The following is a 19,302-nucleotide window of genomic DNA, read 5'->3' as shown; positions in this document are numbered from 1 at the left end:
TGTGGGAGCACATGATGGAAGGTTGACATTGTGGGCCCACATGATGAATGGCCCATACTGAAGGTTGGGACCTACATGATGGAAGGTCCACAGTAAAGGTGGGACCTACATAATGGATGTTGGACATCAAAGGTGGGTCCCTCATGATGAACAACTCATATTGAACGTGGGGCCCCACAAGATGTATGGTCCACATCAAGGTGGGGCCACATAATGAACGATTGACATCAAAGGTAGGCCTTGCATGATGGATGGCCTGCATTAAAGTGTGGCCTAGCAAGGTGAAACATGCACATCAAGTGGGTCCCATTGATGGTTAGTCCACATCAAAGCTAGGACCCATACGATGGACAATGGTCATTGAAGGTGAGCCCACATGATGGTCATTTGACATCAAAGGTGGGCCCACATGATGAATGATCCATATTGAAGGTGAGGCCCCACACAATAAATGGTCCGCATGCATCAAGGTGGGCCCACATAATAGACGGAGTGGGCTTCACATGATGGATGACTCACATCAAAGTGTGGCCCCTCACAATGGACAGTCCACATCAAGTGGGGGCAGTTCGTTAGAGTTTGTTGAAGCCATCAGCCAAGTGACGCTGTTGGATGCTGGTTTTACGGGCTGCAAGTTTTACATGGAGTAACAACCACCCTGGGAGATCCCTTATGTGGGAGAGGTTAGACAAGGTGTTGTGCAACTCAGAATGGCTGCTCCACTTGGAAGCGGATTGCGTACTGAGTAACTCAGTACGCTTATAGTAAACTCTATGGGCCCCATTGTCATTCACACATTGTATCCACTCCGTCCATATTTTTTAATCACGTACTTCTAGGGCTTTCTACCAAAAATGGAGCATATCCAAACTCAAGTCGACCACACCACTGGAAATAGTGTGAATTGAACATCTACGTTGAAAAATTCTTGTGAGCAACCGAAGTTTTAGATCAAGCTGATATTTGTGTTTTCCCTTCATCCATGTCTGTCTGATCTTATGAACAGGTTGGATGAAAAATAAACATCACTGGGGTCCTAGAAAGTTTTCAAATGGTGGAAATCAATACTTCCACTTTTTCTTGTGGTATGGTCCACTTGAGCTTTGTATATGCATCAATTTTGGGTTGAACCCCTCAAATGATATGGAAAAACGAATGGACGGCGTGGATAAACCACATGCATTCACGATGGGCCCAACAGAGTTTACTTAGCACAATAAGAGCGTATTGAGTAACTCAGTACGCAATCCGATTTCGCTCCACTTACCTACATTTCGGGTCCAACACCTGGCTATGACCAATTCAGACCACGTCAAACGGCAAGGCCGTTTGATTAGTTGGCTGATGAAAGCATGAAACTTCCATAATTAATCACTATTGAATTAATTCATAGAGTAAGAAGAAAATAAAATAAGCTCATAATTTTTTACCCAAAGAACCAACTTCTCTAGTTAAGGGACACATAAGGTAGTTCGAAAAGAACCAATGACATTGATAAAATGGATTTAAACAAAAGGAAAAAATAATAAAAACAAATGAAGATAAGAACTAGACTCACCTTCTTGTGGCCTACCTAAGTTTCAAATCAGGCTGAGTTTTGGTCCTAAGCTTTTTCAGAGGTGATGCATCTGATAGATGAGTTGGATGGTGTGAATACATCACATGGACCCCACATCTGCCTGGTGTCACCATAAGCATACTGTGGTGCTGGTACCGATGGAGCGCACCCTTTATGGGGCACATGGAAGATCAGCTTATTTTCTAGGTTAGCTAACATGCAAGGCAGAGACTGATGGACGAATGGCCCTGATCATGCACGTGCATCACATGTTAATGGATTGCACATGCATGGTGACCCCACACAAAGCCATGGGTGGCATCCCAACCCATCAGTGCACCTAGGTTGTGTATTTCACTGATTTCCTGCCCCATCCTGTAATTGAGGATAGAGCCAGATGAACGGGTTGGATACTCTCTTATCATATTCTGTCGGCTGCTTCCTCTGCAAAGTTACAAAACATAAGGACGGCGTGGATATAGAGTCCATACATCGAAGTGGGTCCTACAGTCAGGGTCGCACCCACATCAGTGGTTCCGGGGTGGCAGCCGCACTCCACAGGACCACAACAGCTACCATCCCCTCTTCTTCTCTCATCAGGAGTCGTTTGGCACCCACAAAATCTTCGATTTCGTAAAAATGTCGTCGAGAAGAGCTGCCGCTGCCGCTGCTCAAAAGGGTAAAACTCTCTCCTCTCCAGCTTCTATTGAAATTACCATTTCTGCCCTTGATTCTAAAATCACAGAGAACAAGATCCCGACTCCAACCCAATTCAACCATTTGGTGAATGATCTATTCAATTCGATTCGAGCCGGTGCTTTTGTGAGGTTAGAGGATGCAGCGGGCCTCTTCAATCGTATGGTCCGCACGCAGCCGCTGCCTTCAATCCAGACCTTTAATCGCCTGTTAACTACTATTGCTAAAATGAAACACTATTCGACCGTGATTTCTTTTCATCGGGAGATGAATTGGTTAGGGATCCCATTCGATATCTATAGTTGGAGCATTCTTCTCAATTGTTTCTGCCGCTTGAATGGCGTCCGTTCCGGTTTCGCTGTTCTCAGCAACATCCTGAAACGTGGCCATGAGCCGAACGTTGTGACTCTGGCTACTTTTATTAAGGGGTTTTGTATGGAAGGGCGGATTGGGGAAGCGAGTAGTTTCTTTCTGAAGACGGTAGAAATGGGATATCCTTATAATGTGGTGTCGTTTGGGATACTAATTGACGGTCTTTGCAAGTCGGGGAAGAACGGAATGGCTCTTGGGTTGCTTCGGAAAATGGAGAAGGGAGTGGGTAAATGTAGTCCTAACCTTACTGTTTATACCACAATCATCGACAGTCTATGCAAAGATGGGCTCACAAGGGAGGCGCTTAACCTCTTCTCAGAAATGGTTGGTAAAGGGATTCTGCCGGATGTTTTCACTTATAGTTCTTTAATTCATGGACTATGCAATTTAGGGCAGTGGAAAGAAGCAATGAGTCTGTTTGAGGAAATGTCGAATCGAGGAATCTCACCCGATGTGACAACCTTCAACATACTGGTGAATGCTCTTTGCAAAGAAGGAATGGTTAAAGAAGCCCATGGATTACTAGAATGGATGACCCAGAGAGGTGAGGAGCCTAATGTAATCACGTACAATGCATTGATGGATGGCTACTGTTTTACTGGCCAAATGGATGCCGCCTTAAAGATATTTGATTACATGGTGTGTAAAGGTCATAAGCCTAATGTCGTGACTTATGCCATATTAATCAACGGCTATTGCAAGAAGCAGATGGTAGACTAGGCTATGTGGCTTTTCCGAGAAATGCCTTGCAAGGGATTGAAGCCCAATGTTGTTACTTACAACACTCTTATAGGTGGGCTGTACCGGGTACGGAGAATTGTGGCTGCACAAGAGCTCTTCGATGAGATGAAAGCTCATGGACAATGTCCGAATCTCATCACATACACCATTTTGATGGATGGGCTGTGTAAAAGTGAGCGTCCTGTTGAGGCAATGAAACTACTTAATGAGATGCAAATTAGAGGAATTCAACCAAATAATAATTTTATTGGTGTCCTTATCAATGGGATGTGTGAAGCTAAGGAACTTAAATATGCGAAGGAGCTTTTCAGTTGGGCCTCCACCAAGGGCTTAGGGAATAATGTTAGGACATATAACACACTAATCAATGGCCTCTGTAACGAAGGGCTTTTAGAGGAAGCTAATGGATTGTTCTTTCAAATGGAAGAGAAGGATTTCCAACCAGACAGTGTCACCTTCAATGCTTTAATTAGGGGCTTTCTACAAAAGAATGATACCCTCAAGGCAATGCAACTTCTCGGGGAAGTGGCTAAAAGAAATTTTTCTGTGGATGCTTCCACCGCAACTATGTTAGTGGGCTTGCTCACAGAGGACGAAAAAGGTCAAGAATACCTGGGAATGCTTCATAAATTTGTGCCCTAGGGCGAAGGAGAGGTGATTTGGTGAACATCGATTCAGCATCAACTCTCTCTCTCTCTCTCTCTCTCTCTCTCTCTCTTTCTCTCAAGTTGTAACGGCCCATACCATAATTGTAACAATAGTATCTATTCTGACCACTGTTACCATTAGGGAATACCTTGCTTGTAAGAGGTTGATACACATTCAACTCCTCCTATGTTCCTTTGAGTTTCCAGTAATATTCACCTAGCGATTTATCTCCTTGTTGGAAAGTAAAAAACCTCTTCAAAAAATTGGTGTGGATTGAGTGATGTTTTTATTTTTATTTTATTTTTTATGAATACATCTCTCATGGATAGAGCTATACATGAATCGAGTTCGCTCAGTCATCTCGCTCGACTCAACTCGAAAAAGCTCAACTCGCCTTAGTTCGAATTTGGATTCGGACTGAGTCAATTTCAAGTTGAGTTCAAGCTTGCCCGAGCTTGACTCGACTCAGATCGAACCTCAACTCTGAATCGGCTTGATGACTTAGTTATTTTGATATTGATGCTGCTCACCGAGTGGTTGATGAAATGACTCAACGAAGTGTTATTTCGGGTGCATACATTCTCCGCAGGATCGGTTGGTGCGAGGAAGGAATGGAATCGAAACAAATCACTACAAAAAAAAAAAAAAAATTACATTATAAGATTGCCCTCGTATCTTGATTTTGATGTTGCTCACTGAGTGTCTGATGAAATACCTGTAAAGTGCTGTCATTGTTTTACATTTTGTTTGAAATTGAAGTTGCACTCTACGTGTTTGAGAAAATGTCGCACAGGCTTGAACTTGTCTCGAACTTGTCTGAGTTGTTGATTGAATCAAGCCGAGCTTGCCAGTTAGGCTCAAGAAACGAGCCGAGCCGAGTTTGAGCTGGGGTTAGCTACTGGCTGAGCCGAGCCGAGCTGTGTCAAGCTCGTCTCGGTTCGACTCATTTACAACTCTACTCATGGAGAATCCTAAACTTTATTTGCCATATCTAGAAACATTTCTAACAGACATTTCCATACAATTCCACAAGCACATCACGATCTGAGCATTGTCCTAAATCCATTCATCATATATACTTCTTTTCATCCAATTTCTCCTATTGTTCCCCTTGGCTGTTAAGACTGGTATAGATTTAGAATACTGGCCATTTAACTTGATAGTGGATATTTGAACCCTCAAAAAGTCATATGGATTTACAAACCTGATTTTTGCTTACCCTTCATATACATTGCAAATAGAGGCAATAAAAACCAGAAGAAATGGATGTACAATGCTTATAGAAGTAAGGGCTAATGCTTCTGGAAACTTGAATGCTTTAGCCACACAATCCAACACAATGTGTACACAATACAGGATGCACCAATCGGCCCATACACCTTAACCAAATACTAGAAAGAACTACGATCACGTACACATCACCAGCACCATTCACACATAAGCCATTGAAGAGGACAGTGCACTAGAAATAACCCTAAGTTTCTTAAAAAGCTATGAGCACAAGAGAACATGAAGGAAAGGAAGAGAAGGTTTTTGATAGGTAAGGGAAAAGAAAGTGATTGGAACTTGATCGATTACCGCTCTAATACCATCTAGTTTGATGTAAGAGAGAAGAAAAAGCGGAAAAGGGAACGAAGAGAATGGGAAAGGAAGAGAGTTACTGTTGGACGTCCCCCACCCTCTTGCTTATATTTACTTAAATCATAAAACAAAGTCTGTATCCAAATTTGGAACCTCCCTTTCAAATTTTGGATAAACAAAGTGTTCACAAAAATCAGGGCTTGTATCAAAATGGTAGTAGAGATTGATTTGTTGTTCGAATATTGTGAGAAAATTCGTTTTGCTATAATCTAAATGCGGAAGAAAAAACTGCAAATGGTGCCGAAAAATATTTGAATAGAGTAAAAAATGATAGCATTTTCATAAAGTTGTAGAAGGAATCTTAGAAGTTGGTTATAGGTGTAGGGAAAGATAGCTCGAGCTCGTCGTTGATAGCGAATCAGAACATGGAAGATGATGGAACACCATATCGAGCAATGGATGATAAATCATTGTGTTGTAAGTCCCTCATTGGTGGGCAGAAAGGTGGAGGGAATAAAAGGGAAGAGGTATTGATGCATGGTAGTAATGATACCAATGTCAGTCATGGCCAAAGCTTTCAACGGGTGTGGTTCTCTTTAGGGGGGTCAAGACGCTTTGAACGAGAAGTCGAGCAATAAGCGTAGGGTACTTTTCTTGTTTTAATGAAGGAGAAGAGAATGGTGACATGTGGTGGTGATGTCACAAAAAATGCTTTTTAGCATAGCAAAGTTTTGAATGGAACTTTTAATGTGGGCCTCACATTGCGTGTGGAAGGTGTCTCGCAAGTCAAGTGGTTTTGTTAACACAACTGGGAACTACACGTGTGGTTTGCTTCACATAGATGGGGGAAAGTAGTGACGGCATGTGCTTGAAATTAATATAACGATATGGTGGTTTTTCTCTTTCTTCTTCTTCTTCTTCTTCTTCTTCTTCTTCTTCTTCTTCTTCTTTTGACTTTGGATTGCTAGGAGAAAGAGAATATCTTCAGGAGCAATCGAACATTTCCATTTTGAAATTATTGGAGGATTAGATAGAGTTTGGAGAGTGCAATGGGGTCTACGTTAAGCATCAATCAGTTGAAAGTTCTGACCAAGTGATGATGATTCATAAAGGTACACTGTCGTCATTGTTAGATCTACAGAGGCAAGAGGAAGAAGAGGCATCGACAGAGAGTTTGGCAATGTTTGATCTGATAGTTTCTCACGAGGTGTAGAAGAAAGAGAGGAGCTCAGCAAAGAGAAGGGCAAGCACAATTTCTCTATGAAGATAATAAGTGGGAACGTGCGTCATATGAGGTGTCTGTAAAAGAGGGCACATATTAGGAATAATTGTAAACAATGCAAGGCTTAAATAGTAGCTTTCCAGGCAAGGTATTTCGTATAGGTAACTATGGCCGTAACGGTCACCACCATTACCAATATGGGCATCGGTCGTAACGGCCGATACAGGGGGCATAACGACCATTACGACCTCCATAATGGTTGAATTTATTTTTTTCCCTGAAAAGTTCTGGAATAATATAAATATTCCAAATATGTATTATTTTATTTTATTTTATTTAAAGAACATGTTTATGGTAGCGTAGCAATCTACTCTTTTGGTGAGAGTGTTGTATCTGGTTGTTTGGTGAATTTATGAACATGGTTACATGTCTCTAATATTTACACCACAATTAAGCAATAGAACAAGAAAATGAAAAAAAGGCATAAATAACATGTTTTTTGAAGGAAAAAAAAAAAAAGACCCTCGAAGCTTCTATTCGCCTAAATCACTTCAATCTATGGTTTTAATCCTAAAAAAATATAGTAACAGTGGTGGAAATTTGCTGTAGAATAATCTAATAAAATTTTTAGAATGAGAAAATTGAAAAAATGAATTTAAATAGAAAAAAGTTGTCATCTTTTGACCGTTATGGGGGTAATGATTGTTATGCCCCATAATGGTCGTTATAGCCCCAAAAAAGCCAATTGCCCCATTTCATCCCCGTATCGTGTAATGGTCATTGTCGTTACATATACGTATCGGCCTTTATGGCCATATCAGAATAAATACAGAACACTTTACTTCCAGGAATCAAAGCTGCAATCATATGATCAGAGGATAGTGGACTTGTTGTGTAGGGGAAAATTCAAAGGTTGGGTGGCGTAAAACACAAATTGTTCAATAGGTAGAATTTTAACTATCTAGAACTCAAAGTTGTGGTCAAAAGAGAATTGTTGGGAGGGGCATTTCTCCCTATTTCTGCTAGTAAAAGAGGTTTTATCGGGTTTTAAGTGGGTTTTTACAGTTGTCTACGAGCCAAATAGATTGAGCTCATGACAATTATTCTGAGCTGAATTGAATTCATGCCAGAGTAAACAATAGTCGCCATGAGTGGTGGGTGGAGACTTCAATGCTGTGAGATTCTCTTTTCAAGAATCAAGTGGCAACCATATAACCAGAAGCATGGGGAATTTCTCAAAATGGATAGTCTATAACGACAAGGTAGATTTACCAATGGGCGAAGTAAAATTCACGTGATCTAATGGTCAGACTAGGGCAGTTAAGTTGAAGCTGGATTGATTTTTGCTCTCAACGGATTGAGTTGAAAAGTTTCCTTTAGTTTTTCAAAGAGTTCTGTTTAGGCCAATATCCGATCACTACCCGATCTTTTTAGAGATGAAAGATGAGGATTGGGGCTTGCGTCCTTTTATGTTCGAGCTTGCTTCCTTAGTGGTGTAGAGTTTCTCGGATAAGGTGAAAGTATGTGGGTCTTCTTTCTCAGTTTGGGGTGGGGCCGGTCTCTCTTTTCCAGAAATTAAATTTGCTTAAGGGAAAGATAATTTTTTTTTTTGGAAAAAGAGGTTTTGGAGAACTGGGAGGAGGAATCCTTGAAGAAATTCAGATGCTTAAAGTAAAAGAAGAGGGAGGCGAACATTCAGTTGATGAAATGGCGTGGAGAAAAATTTGTAGGGCGAAGTTCAATGCAAGCTTAGGAAGGAAGAAATCAAATGGGGACAATATTCTAGGACTCTTTGGTTAAATGTGGGAGGCAAAAATACGAAATTCTTCAACAAAATGGCTAGTGTGCGACCTTGGAACAACAAAATTAAAAGTGTGGTGGTTGAGGGGGAAAGGGTTGAAGGGAAAGCAAGGGTATATGCATTGATAGTAAAACTTTACAAGGAGCTTTTGTCTAGGGAAGATTGGGAAAGACCAACATTTGATAATCTTCCTTTGGGTTCTATTTTGCGGGAGGCAGCAGAGTCTCTAGAGGAAGCTTTCACAGGTAAGGAAATAGAGGCAACCATTTCGGATTTGGTGAGTCAAAAGCCCCTGGTCCTGACGGCTATTCGATTGCAATTTATCAAAAGTTTTGGGATCTATTAAAGGTGGATGTGATTGATTTTGTAAAGGTTTTTTTAAAAGGAGTACTAGCGGTGGAATTAGGGACCACTTTTGTTGCACGAATCTCAAAAACACAAGGGGTGGAAAGCTTGAGGGAAGGTTCATTTCTGACTACATATCTTGGGTATCAATCTGTATAGGGAAGCTGGCCAAACTCCTATAGGATAAAGTAATCGAGAGATTTGAAAGAAAGTTATGAGGTTCGAAGAGAAGGCACTTGTGTTTGGGAGGAGGGTTAATGCTAATTAAGGTGGAAATGTCTAACGTACAAGTCTCCTACATGTCCTTATTTAAGTATCCGAAAGCGGTGGTGGAGAAGCTCTAAAAAATTATGCAGGATTTCTTGTGGAAGGGGCCAAAACAAAAGCATAAGTTTCATCTTTTGAAGTGGGATGAAGTATGTTAGCCTTGGGATCAAGAAGGAGCCGGTCTTAGGGTCTTGGGAGAGATGAATTTAGCATTATTGGGTAAGTGGGTGTGGAGGTTTGGTGTTGAAGATGATAGTCTATGGAGAGAAGTGGTGGAAAGAAAGTATGGATTTCAAGAAGCTTCTTGGTGGATTAAGGCATCATCATTGTATAGGGCATTGTTTCTTTGGAAAGTGGTGGCCTCGCTAAAAAATTATGTTTGGGAAGGAGTGGGGGTTTCTTTGGGTAATGGTGAGGGTGTAGATTTTGAGAGGATGTTTGGCTACATGATAAAAAGTTGAGGGAGTTGCTCCCCCTTTTAGCAAGGCTTTTGCAAGAGGTTAACTTGTCCGTGGCAAGGTGTTATTCTTTCTAAGGAGCCCAGGAGAAACTTAAATGAGGAAGCGGTAGAGGAGTTGTTGAGATTGTTGGAAATGTTGAGCAAGGCATGCCTTTTGGTCTTACAAAGAGATTTGATCTGGTTGTTAGAAGAAAAGTCCGGCAAGTTTTTAGTTAAATCTCTCCACCAAATGATCAGTTGCAGGTTAAATGTCAACGGGGTTAGTCACACAGCTTAATCTTTGGAGATATGGCACTCCTCTGAAGGTGGGTGCTCTAGCTTGGCTAGTGGGAAGTAACAAAGTGCCTACAGTCGACAATTTGCTCAAGAGAAAAATGATTCTTCTAAACGTGTCTTATGTGTTACCAAGATGAGGAATCAGTGAATCATCTTTTCCTTCATTGTGTAGTTGTAAAGAAAGTATGGGAGGGGTTTCTTGGCATGTTTGGTTCTCGGTGGGTCATGCTGTGTTCCATAGACTCTTTCTTTGGCATGTTGGGGGTAAAGGGTAGTTCAACATGGAATGGGTGATCAAACCAAAGGCTATTGTGGCAGATCAGTTTCCTTAAAATTGGGCAGATTTTTGTAGTTTCTTTTTCTTTTTTCTTTTTTTACTTTTTCTTGTAATTCTTTAGGCTTTGGCCTCTTTGCAATAAAATCATCAAAGCTCAAGGAAAAAAAAAAAAGAGAAGAAAAAAAGAGAGACATAAATACCTCCCACGTATTGCAATTTAACATGTGCATTGTAAGTGTACCAAATATGACTAGAGGCTACATGATAAATAAAGAGACTAGGTGGGCCGTACAGCTTTATGGTCCTTATTACTATTATCTAGGTGTGCTATACAATTGTACACCCACATTCGTCAACATTAACATAATTGATGCATGCGGGTTTCTTCTCCTTCTGTTTGCAGTAATTTTTGTTTGTTTTAAATAGTTTATGCATGGTTAATCTCCTTCAAGGTGACAAACAATTGATTTGCATGTTTAGTTTGAAGTTACAATCTGGTGGTAGTAATCGGTCACTCTGATCTTTCCCTCTCCATCTTTGTTTCAGTGATTCTCTATTTGCTGAGCTAAAATTTATCTCCCTTTTTTATATTTTTTAAAACCCTTTTTCTATTGAAGGTGATGTCCATGATGTTGATTATGACAATGGTGGTGGTGAATATGGTTATGATGATAAATTGATAATATTGGACTATGTTGTTGAACAACAGATTATGATGAAGAACGTAGCATTGGGATATGCATGTTGGGTGGAATGGCCTTGGTAATGTTGAGTGTGATCAATTGTTGGAATTGTATATAGTGGCTGGAATTTATCATTTATTGTTTCTCTCTACTGCCATTATTTTTCAGATTCATGATGAAAGTCAGGCCCTTGATTGAGTGGAATGGCCATGGGATAAGGCTTAGATGACGACGACGACAATGATGACCTCTGCTGCTATTGGATTTTCTACTCGAAGTTCTGAATATATGTTAGTCATGAGTTTTGGTGTTGATGAAGATAGAATGTGGCTTTTGTTTTAAGGCTCCATATTTGATTCACAGGTTCTTGTTTTGACAATTAAAGAGCTTTAATTGCCCTTTACAGGAGTTTGCACTTCTATTCTTCATATGCTCAGTTGGTTTTCCGTGGGCTTCTATCCTTCAATCCTTCAGCTCATGGGAGTGAATTTGGTGGTGCTATGCTTGTCATGAGCAGTGGGGTTTTGCTGGGCAGTTTCATATCAAATTCCATGGTTTTAAGCTGTTGTGCGGAATTGCAGGCCAGTAACAGCCCCAAGGATCTGTTGTGATTTTGATTGATTCATAGAGTTTGGTTGTTATCATCAAATGGAATGGCCCCATGTGCTATTTGTATGGGCTGCTCAGATGTCAGACACCCTTTCAGTGATTCATGCGTTGCAGCATCTTTTTGTTTTTGAATTGATGCAGTTGGAGCCGATTTCTTTCTTACTTCTTCTTACTTGGTTTCTTTCTTTTCTTGTCTTCTTTTTTTATTAGTTGAATGCAGATGATGTCCAATGTTAATGGTCAATCTATGCATTAGTGGCTAGCTGTTGCCGTCTGCTCGGGATAGTTTATTTTACAGTGGATTCATTGATGGAGACTAGGTGCAGGCCAGTGGCAGCTTGATTTTTCTCCAATTTTCTGTGCATTCATGGCCTTCTGACGTTGGTATAGTGATGTCTTAGATACGGGCAATTCGTCTAACTTTTGAGTAGTTAAAAGTAGCCCACTTGTTTATGCATTGTCAATTTGCAAACTTCATGTGAGAAGCTTTTCCGATCTCCTTGGTATAGGTTTATATACTGATGCAGGGAGGGACATGATGAGGTCGATCACCATCTTCCTCGGGGGATATCTGCTCCGAATCCATGGAGCTCTTTGGACTCCTAACAGAGCTTCCTCAAATTCACAAGGGATAAAAGTAGAAATAATTTCTAATAAATTCAAAACAACTTGATTGATGATAAAAAATGAAATTACAACTCTTTAAATAAAGAAGTCAAACCTAGGATAGAGTTTTAGACTTAGACTCCAACTCAAACACCCTAAAAAGGTGACTTATTATAAATAGTAAACTTGCTATCTATAGACGATTCTCTATTCCTACTAGACCCCATGGTTTTTGGCTAAAAATAGCAAGTGTCCAATTTGGACCAACCACGTTATTCTCCTAATTTTTCTATGCCCTTTTCATGTTGGGCAGGACTTCTACAACTCAAATGATCAAAAGTTATACTCGAATTAGAACTTACTATTTATAGTAAAAACGAAATTAAACGGGAATTTTAACCATCGATCCGATTGAATCTTGCAAATCCGCCGTGGGTAGGGGTTGGTTGGCTTAAGTTGGTTCTCTTACCTCAAAATCATATAATATGTCAAAAAACTCATCCAGGTTTGTGAGATACAACTGTTTTAAGGTTCTGACGGTCCGGGTCATTTCTGCCTCCGATCTGGCCTTTTTTGGTCCATCTTTGCCATGAAAGTGTCTGTGACCCGCTATACATCATATACGCTGGCAGCATGTGGTATTAGGTGCCAGCACGGAGACGGAAATGCTCATTCCTATGCATATGGTCATTTTACCATTAAACCCAACTGTTGTGGTTGCCAGTGACCAACTCCTAATAATAACAAGTCATAGGTAGTGGCAGATTATTCAAAACAACTCAATCTCACACATGTTTGCTCTGCTTGTTTGATTTTTCTATGAAAATTCTGTATGGCCGACTTCCATGGTTATTGGAGCAGATTGATTTGGAAGAGATCTAGACATCTCAAGGACCCGTATGAGTCCAATCATGAAATGTTTGTGATGAATATATACAGCTTTGTCACTCAGTTTAGCTTACATCAAAGCCAGCTTTCTATTCATTTCATTATTCTTACATTTCTTGAGTGTTGCTCATTGGCTGATTTTATACAGAGAGATTTAAATCAATACGGATGTTAGTCCACTTCATAATGGAATGCTCAGGTTCTCGACGATGAGCGACTATCCTCGGGTTTTGAGAACCAGGGTGTTATAGTTGGTGTTGATGCATATAGAATGTGGCTTTTGGTTCAAGGATCCATCAAATGATTTGCAGCTTCTTCATTTTGACAATTAAGAGCTCTAATTGCCCTTTTGCAGGAGTTGCTCTTCTATTCTTCATATGCCCAGTTGGTTTGCTGTTCGCTATGGGCTTCTATCCTTCAATCCTTCAGCTCATGGGAGTGAATTTCGTGGTACTTTGCTTGTCATGAGCAGTGGGGTTTTGCTGGGCAGTATCCTATCGAATTCCAAGGTTTTTAAAGTTGTAGTGCAGAATTGCAGGCCAGTAACAGCCCCAAGGATCTGTTCTGATTTCGATTGATTCATAGAATTTGGTTGTTATAATGAGATGGGCTGGCCCCTTGTGCTATTTGTATGGGCTGCTCAGATGACAGACAGTCTTTCAGTGATTCATGGGTTCATTTTGTATTCGAATTGATGCAGCTGGAGCTGGTTTCTTTCTTCCTCTTCTCCTTCTTGCTTCTTCTTTTCTTATTGTTTTTTGTCGTAGCTCAGCGCAGATGATGTCCAATGTGAAGGTCTATCTATGCATAAGTGGCTAGCTGTTGCTGTCTGCATTGGATGGTTTATTTTGCAGCGGATTCATTGATGGAGATCCGGTGCTGGCCGGTAGCAACTTGATTTTGGTCCAATTTTTTGTGCATTCATGGCCTTCTGATGTTAGTATGGTCATGTATTGGATATTGGCAATTTGTCTAGCTTTGATTAATCAAAGTAGGTGTTTATGCATTGTCAGTTTGCAAACTTCATGTAAGAAGCTTTTCCGATGTCCTTGGTGTGGGTTTATATTCTGGGCTGGTAGCATGTGGAATTAGGTGCAAGCATGGGGAAGAAAAATACTCATTCTTACTATCATTTTACAATTAAACAGAACTGCTGTGGCTGCCAATGACTAACTCCTAGTTAACAAGCCATAAGTAGTGATAGATGATTCAAAATGACTCAATCTCACATCAGTTTGCTCTGCCCATCTGATTGCTCTAGGGAACTCTGCATGGCCCACTTCAATGGCGATTGGAGTAGATTGATCTCAAAGAGAGATCCCAACTTCTCAAGCACCCTTATGAGTCCAATCATGAACTGTTCGTGACGAATGCATAGGGCTTTGTGACTCAATTCAGCTCACATCTATGCCAGTTTTGTATTGCTTTCATCATTCCTAATGCATGCATAGACCAAAGATGTTTCTGATTTGAGCGTGCATTTGCATGCCCCCAACAGAATCCATGAAGCGTAACAGAAAATTTCCAAGCAAGCTCTGCATGCATATAACAAAGTGCACCCTCCAACAGAATCCATGTAGCCTAACAGAAAAATTCCAAGCATATAACATCTAGTTTTTCTGACCACCTCAATTAAGAAAATAGTGAAGAAGTCTTAGTGGTACCAAGGAACATGAAAGAATCTACATGCAATTGCTGAGTACAAAATGGAATTAAACATCTAACAACTTTGACTAATTTCCAAATGATCCTTTTGATCACTAAACAATTAATCATCATCTTCCACGGGCGGATGCTTTATTTATTTATTTATTTTTAAGGTAACAAGATAATAACTTTCTCTCAACCTGTTGAGCTCACTAGATGAAAAACTCAATGTAGAACCTCTCCAGTCTATTGTGTTTGAATGAATAACTTCCAACCACAGTTCTAAAACTTGCTGACTTGACTTGAAACTCGGCCGAGTTAACTTTACTTGGCATGATTTTTGCTGGAAACTCGAATCTGCAAAAATCAGTTGGTTGGACCGAATTTTATACAACTGTTTTATACATAAAACACTCAAACTCAAACTCTATTATAGGCAAATCTACTCCGTCATCAGGTGAGAAAAATTATTTCAACTATACATACTAAAAAAGATCAGCCATATAGAAAATCTTACACTAACATGAGCAAAGTAATGTGGAATTGATATTAAAACTTTTAAGTTCATAAGGTTTGTCCTGCCTAATATTTGGATGAGGCTGATTTTTGTATTTTCGCTTCATCAACGTTTGTTGATGATATTCACCATGGTGAACCCACGCAAACCCATGGGTGGCATCCCAACCCATCAGTGCACCTAGGTTGTGTATTTCACCTAGGATGGAGCCAGATGGACGGGGTGGATGCCTCACGTGTTGTAGAGGACCGCAGTAACGGTTGGTGATGGATCTACCATATGTCCATATATTCTCTTATAATATTACGTCCACTGCTTCCTCTGCAAAATTTGTCTAACCACCTTATTCTACCCCGCAGTGTGTGGGGCCCACCGTGTTGTAGTTATAACATCTAATCCGTCCATAAGCTGCCCTTTCAAGTTCACTCACTACGTACCAAAAATCAGTTTGATACAAAACCTACGTTGTTCACACAACACGAGAGAGTTTGGATGAGTTTCTTACCATTAAAAATTTCCATCTTGTTTCTGGGAACGACTTTGTTTCTTATAAACCATCTAATCCATTCAGAAGATGGGTTCCACTACCATGACTGGGCACTTCAAATCAGGGCATTTCAAAACTGAGGTAGGCCATCCGTAATTTTAAAGGTTTTAAATGGGTTTTTGCACTGCTTGGGCAACCTGATTTTTGGATGATACTAAGGTTTGGAGAAAATGAGGGGCACACATGATGGACGGATTGGATGTGTGACCCATCTCTACAAAGGAACCTACGGTCAATAGGCTGGGCCAACCTATGGGCTTATGGGCTGGTTAAGTATTTCGGGCAGGCTTAGGTATAAAAGACCAAAAACTTAGGGCTGAGCCTACTGAGAGTATTGCTCGGTTGCTTTACTAAAACAAAATAAAAGATCAAGCAACTTTGGGCTGAGCTTGGACTATATAACCCCATCTCACACAAATGTAGTCTATCTGATCAGACTGATATAATCAGATAAATCTAAAAACAGAACCATTTTATTGATAAAAGCTTTCTTTAAAAAAATAGTGAAAAAAATATAACCAAAAAATAAAAAATAAAAAATCTTTCAAAACACCTGTACAATGAGCCCATTCCACAACTTAAAAGAATTGCTTTTTTAATAATCCATTTTTGAAGACTCACTCTTTGCAAAACCACAGGCATTCCTTCATCTGATTTTCCGTAGAGTCGATTTTCAAAGACAATTCCTGCATGCTTATCTATAGATGTAAAGAATAAAGAAAAATATCAATTCTCTTCAAACTGTTGAGGGGGCATCTCCAACCATTGAATTATGCATTCACTATAAAAAAATATGTGAGCATGGCATACACATGACCTCCTTCCCTGTAGAGAATTCATTCAGACAAATTGTACACTTGATCTCGTCTGACTCTCCTTTGTTGAAACTCATCCTCTTCAAGGCTTCAACTGAAGATCTTAATGCTGGGACTGCACTATCCCTCCTTTCAAAAGCCAAGTCCATTGATTCTCTTAGCGTCCTAGCCAGTGTCTCTTCTCCTTCTTCTTCTTCTTCTTCTTCAATCAATTCTAAAATCTCTAAAATCTCAAACTCAGCTACAATCTGTACCATCTCCTTTCCTGCTGCATGGGCTTTCTTTGCTATATAATTAATATTCAAGGCCACTGATTCAACACAGTCTCGATGAATGTTTAAGTGAGAAATCATCTTTGCAATACGGCTTTTAGATGTCTCTGCTTGCAAGGAATAGTGAAGATCATCTGAGAATGTCTCAACCACCCTACGAACTTCCACACTGGGCTCTGATTATTGTCCTCCTGCATCTAATCGTCTAGAGTATTCTTTCTTGGGCTTCAGATACTATTTCATTCAATTTTCCATGGGCACTTGGGCTTCAGAAACTCAAGTGAGGCACACGAGAGGAAACAGTGATAATTCAATTACCACCGTTGAAACATTCATACGGCAACAGCTGCATATGCCAGCGTGCCAGAAAGAGCAACATCCAAGTGACACTGTAACACCTGGTACGGGAGTTCCCGTAACGCAAAAGTTCCGTGAGGCCCATCTCAATGTCTGGGTGAAATCCACTCCATTCATCAGTTTCACCGACTCATGTTACAATGAGATTCCAAAACGGAAACAGATCGAAGATTAAGTGGACCCCACAAGAAGAAACAGCGAGAGATGGGACGTTCAACATTGAAACCTTATTAGGGTCACAGAAGATTTGGATCAGGATGATATTTGTTGTGATCCTTTCATCCCGGTGGCAATCACCTACCTACTGCTTTAGGCGGTGTGGCCCACTGGATGTGTTAATCATAACCTCAGGTATATGAGCCCATAAACATCACTGTGAGGCCTAAGTATTTTCATCTTAGGTTGTTGATCATGTCCTGTGATCCAATGGCATTTCATTATTCTGTTAAGCCGTTCCCATTTTTCATTTAAACAAATAATTAAATAGACACCAATTAGACCATTAAGAAATCATATTTTGAACGTGTCAATTCAAGTTGCATATCCATGTGTGAAAGCCCTTGGTACCTGTGTATCATCAGCCATCACTATCAGAGTATCAAACTTTCCTCATATTAATTTTACAGGGCATGTTCCCAGCCTTATTAGAGAGGGGCCACGTGGCAAAAATGCATGTGAACCAGATTATATCATTGAAAGGCAAATAAACATTATAGTAGGTTTTAATGGTAAGTGTTCAATCACCCATGTTTCTTGTGTTGTGGTCCACCTGATATTTTAGAATCTCCTGCATTTTTTGGATCAAACCTAAAATAAGCATATGAAACGGATGGACGGTGTAGATATAAGACACATATATCACAGTGGGCCCAACATGCAGGTTGGTGGATCTTATCCACTGAAGCTGCGTCCAAAGTTGCTATATGCAAACCTTCTAAATACCATTATCTGAAGAATGAAGTTACGAATTACAAACTTCAGCTTCTTTGTTTATATAAATAATTCAATATAACAACTCATCTATCAGCTAATCTTCAAACACTTCTCACATCTTTTTTTCCTTCTCTTCTTTTCTTTCTCTCACTACAGAAGCAGCCATGTCATTGGGTGGGGAAGCTTCTCTCCAACGCCAATACCCAGAGCCGCTGCTCAGTTCATCATGCGTGCCTCTCTTGAACGAGTGCCTGAAAACAAAGAACCTTCTCTCCTCATCAAAATCACCTTGAACGAGCAGTCCAGCAGCTCACGGCCACCTCCCATGGATACATATACAAAATCGAGGATTCAAAGGCATCTAAGAAAATGCAGATATTCTCAGACAAGCTTCATCGATACTCTTAACGTAATAGATCCACCATACGTTTCCAATATATTATGTCGTACTTCAATGTTCATCCTATGGCCTGTGAATTCTCTGCACAGAACTTGGCCATTGGTGCTAGTGATATGGCAGAGCGGGCCATGAAAGCTTGTAAGGAGTTACATATGGCCATGGAGATTAATATTGTGACAATGTTGTTGGTGCAAGATGATGGAGATGCAGATTCAATGGCTAGGATTTTGACGTGGTCCCCTGTGGTCCCTGTATCAGGATCTTCCATTGAAGCATTGGAGGGGATGGGCTTAGAATCCGATGCTAGTAAGTGTGTTATATATCAAGATGAATTCTTGGGAGGGGTTGGGATATTGCGTATGCCTTGCTCACATGTTTTTCATGGCCAATGTATAATCCGATGGTTGGAGGAAAGACACGTATAACCAGTCTCTCTATTTGAGATGCCGGTGAAGCACTTGAAAGAAAGCTGATTTTTTTTTTTGTTTTTTTTTATTCTATAATCAGTCTTGTCAAATTTTTACTGGTATGTATGATATTCTATTTGATTTTAGCTTCTTTTTTTTTTTTTTTTTTTTTTTTTTTTAAAGTCATTCATCCAATATTCAACTTTTCTATTCATCTATTCACTTGCTTATTCAAAGCCTTATACTTGTGTAGGGTCCACCTTGTTATTTATGTGGGCCACGCTATAGAAATTAACAACTTAACCTTCTAAATTTAAATAGTGACCCACATGATCTGGATGGGCCTGACTCTTAGGGCAGTGCTGCGAACCATCTGC

At 40.2% G+C, this 19,302-nt stretch overlaps 2 protein-coding genes across 5 annotated transcripts in view; one reads left to right on the top strand and one right to left on the bottom strand.

Moving 5' to 3' along the window:
• The window catches only part of LOC131249016 (uncharacterized), a 127,383-nt gene that overhangs the window by 30,190 nt on the left and 77,891 nt on the right, over nucleotides 1–19,302 (bottom strand). The window contains exon 6 of one of the 2 annotated variants that reach the window (XR_009172620.1): nucleotides 18,106–18,369. The exons of the other annotated variant lie outside the window; for it this stretch is intronic. The gene's annotated coding sequence lies outside the window, so the exon portion shown is untranslated. Of the gene's footprint in view, nucleotides 1–18,105; nucleotides 18,370–19,302 lie in introns of those variants that run through there. 2 annotated transcript variants of the gene reach the window in all.
• LOC131249015 (pentatricopeptide repeat-containing protein At1g63080, mitochondrial-like) lies at nucleotides 2,042–13,721 on the top strand. 3 transcript variants are annotated; one of them, XM_058249576.1, is made up of 5 exons: nucleotides 2,198–4,021; nucleotides 10,862–11,006; nucleotides 11,096–11,217; nucleotides 11,334–11,856; nucleotides 13,386–13,721. In XM_058249576.1, the coding sequence occupies exon 1, from the start codon at nucleotides 2,198–2,200 to the stop codon at nucleotides 3,344–3,346; it is 1,149 nt and encodes a 382-aa protein (XP_058105559.1). In that variant the 3' UTR covers nucleotides 3,347–4,021; nucleotides 10,862–11,006; nucleotides 11,096–11,217; nucleotides 11,334–11,856; nucleotides 13,386–13,721. The 3 variants fall into 3 exon arrangements, 2 of the variants coding, with proteins under 2 accessions (XP_058105559.1, XP_058105558.1); XM_058249575.1 differs by having other exon boundaries at nucleotides 11,334–12,173; XR_009172612.1 differs by lacking the exon at nucleotides 13,386–13,721 and having other exon boundaries at nucleotides 2,042–2,237; nucleotides 11,334–12,529.

This window comes from Magnolia sinica, chromosome 6 (genome assembly GCF_029962835.1).
Source record: "Magnolia sinica isolate HGM2019 chromosome 6, MsV1, whole genome shotgun sequence".
In the NCBI taxonomy this organism is placed as follows: Eukaryota; Viridiplantae; Streptophyta; class Magnoliopsida; order Magnoliales; family Magnoliaceae; genus Magnolia; species Magnolia sinica.
Note: the sequence above shows the minus strand (reverse complement) of the source record. Positions and strands in the feature narration are given on the sequence as shown.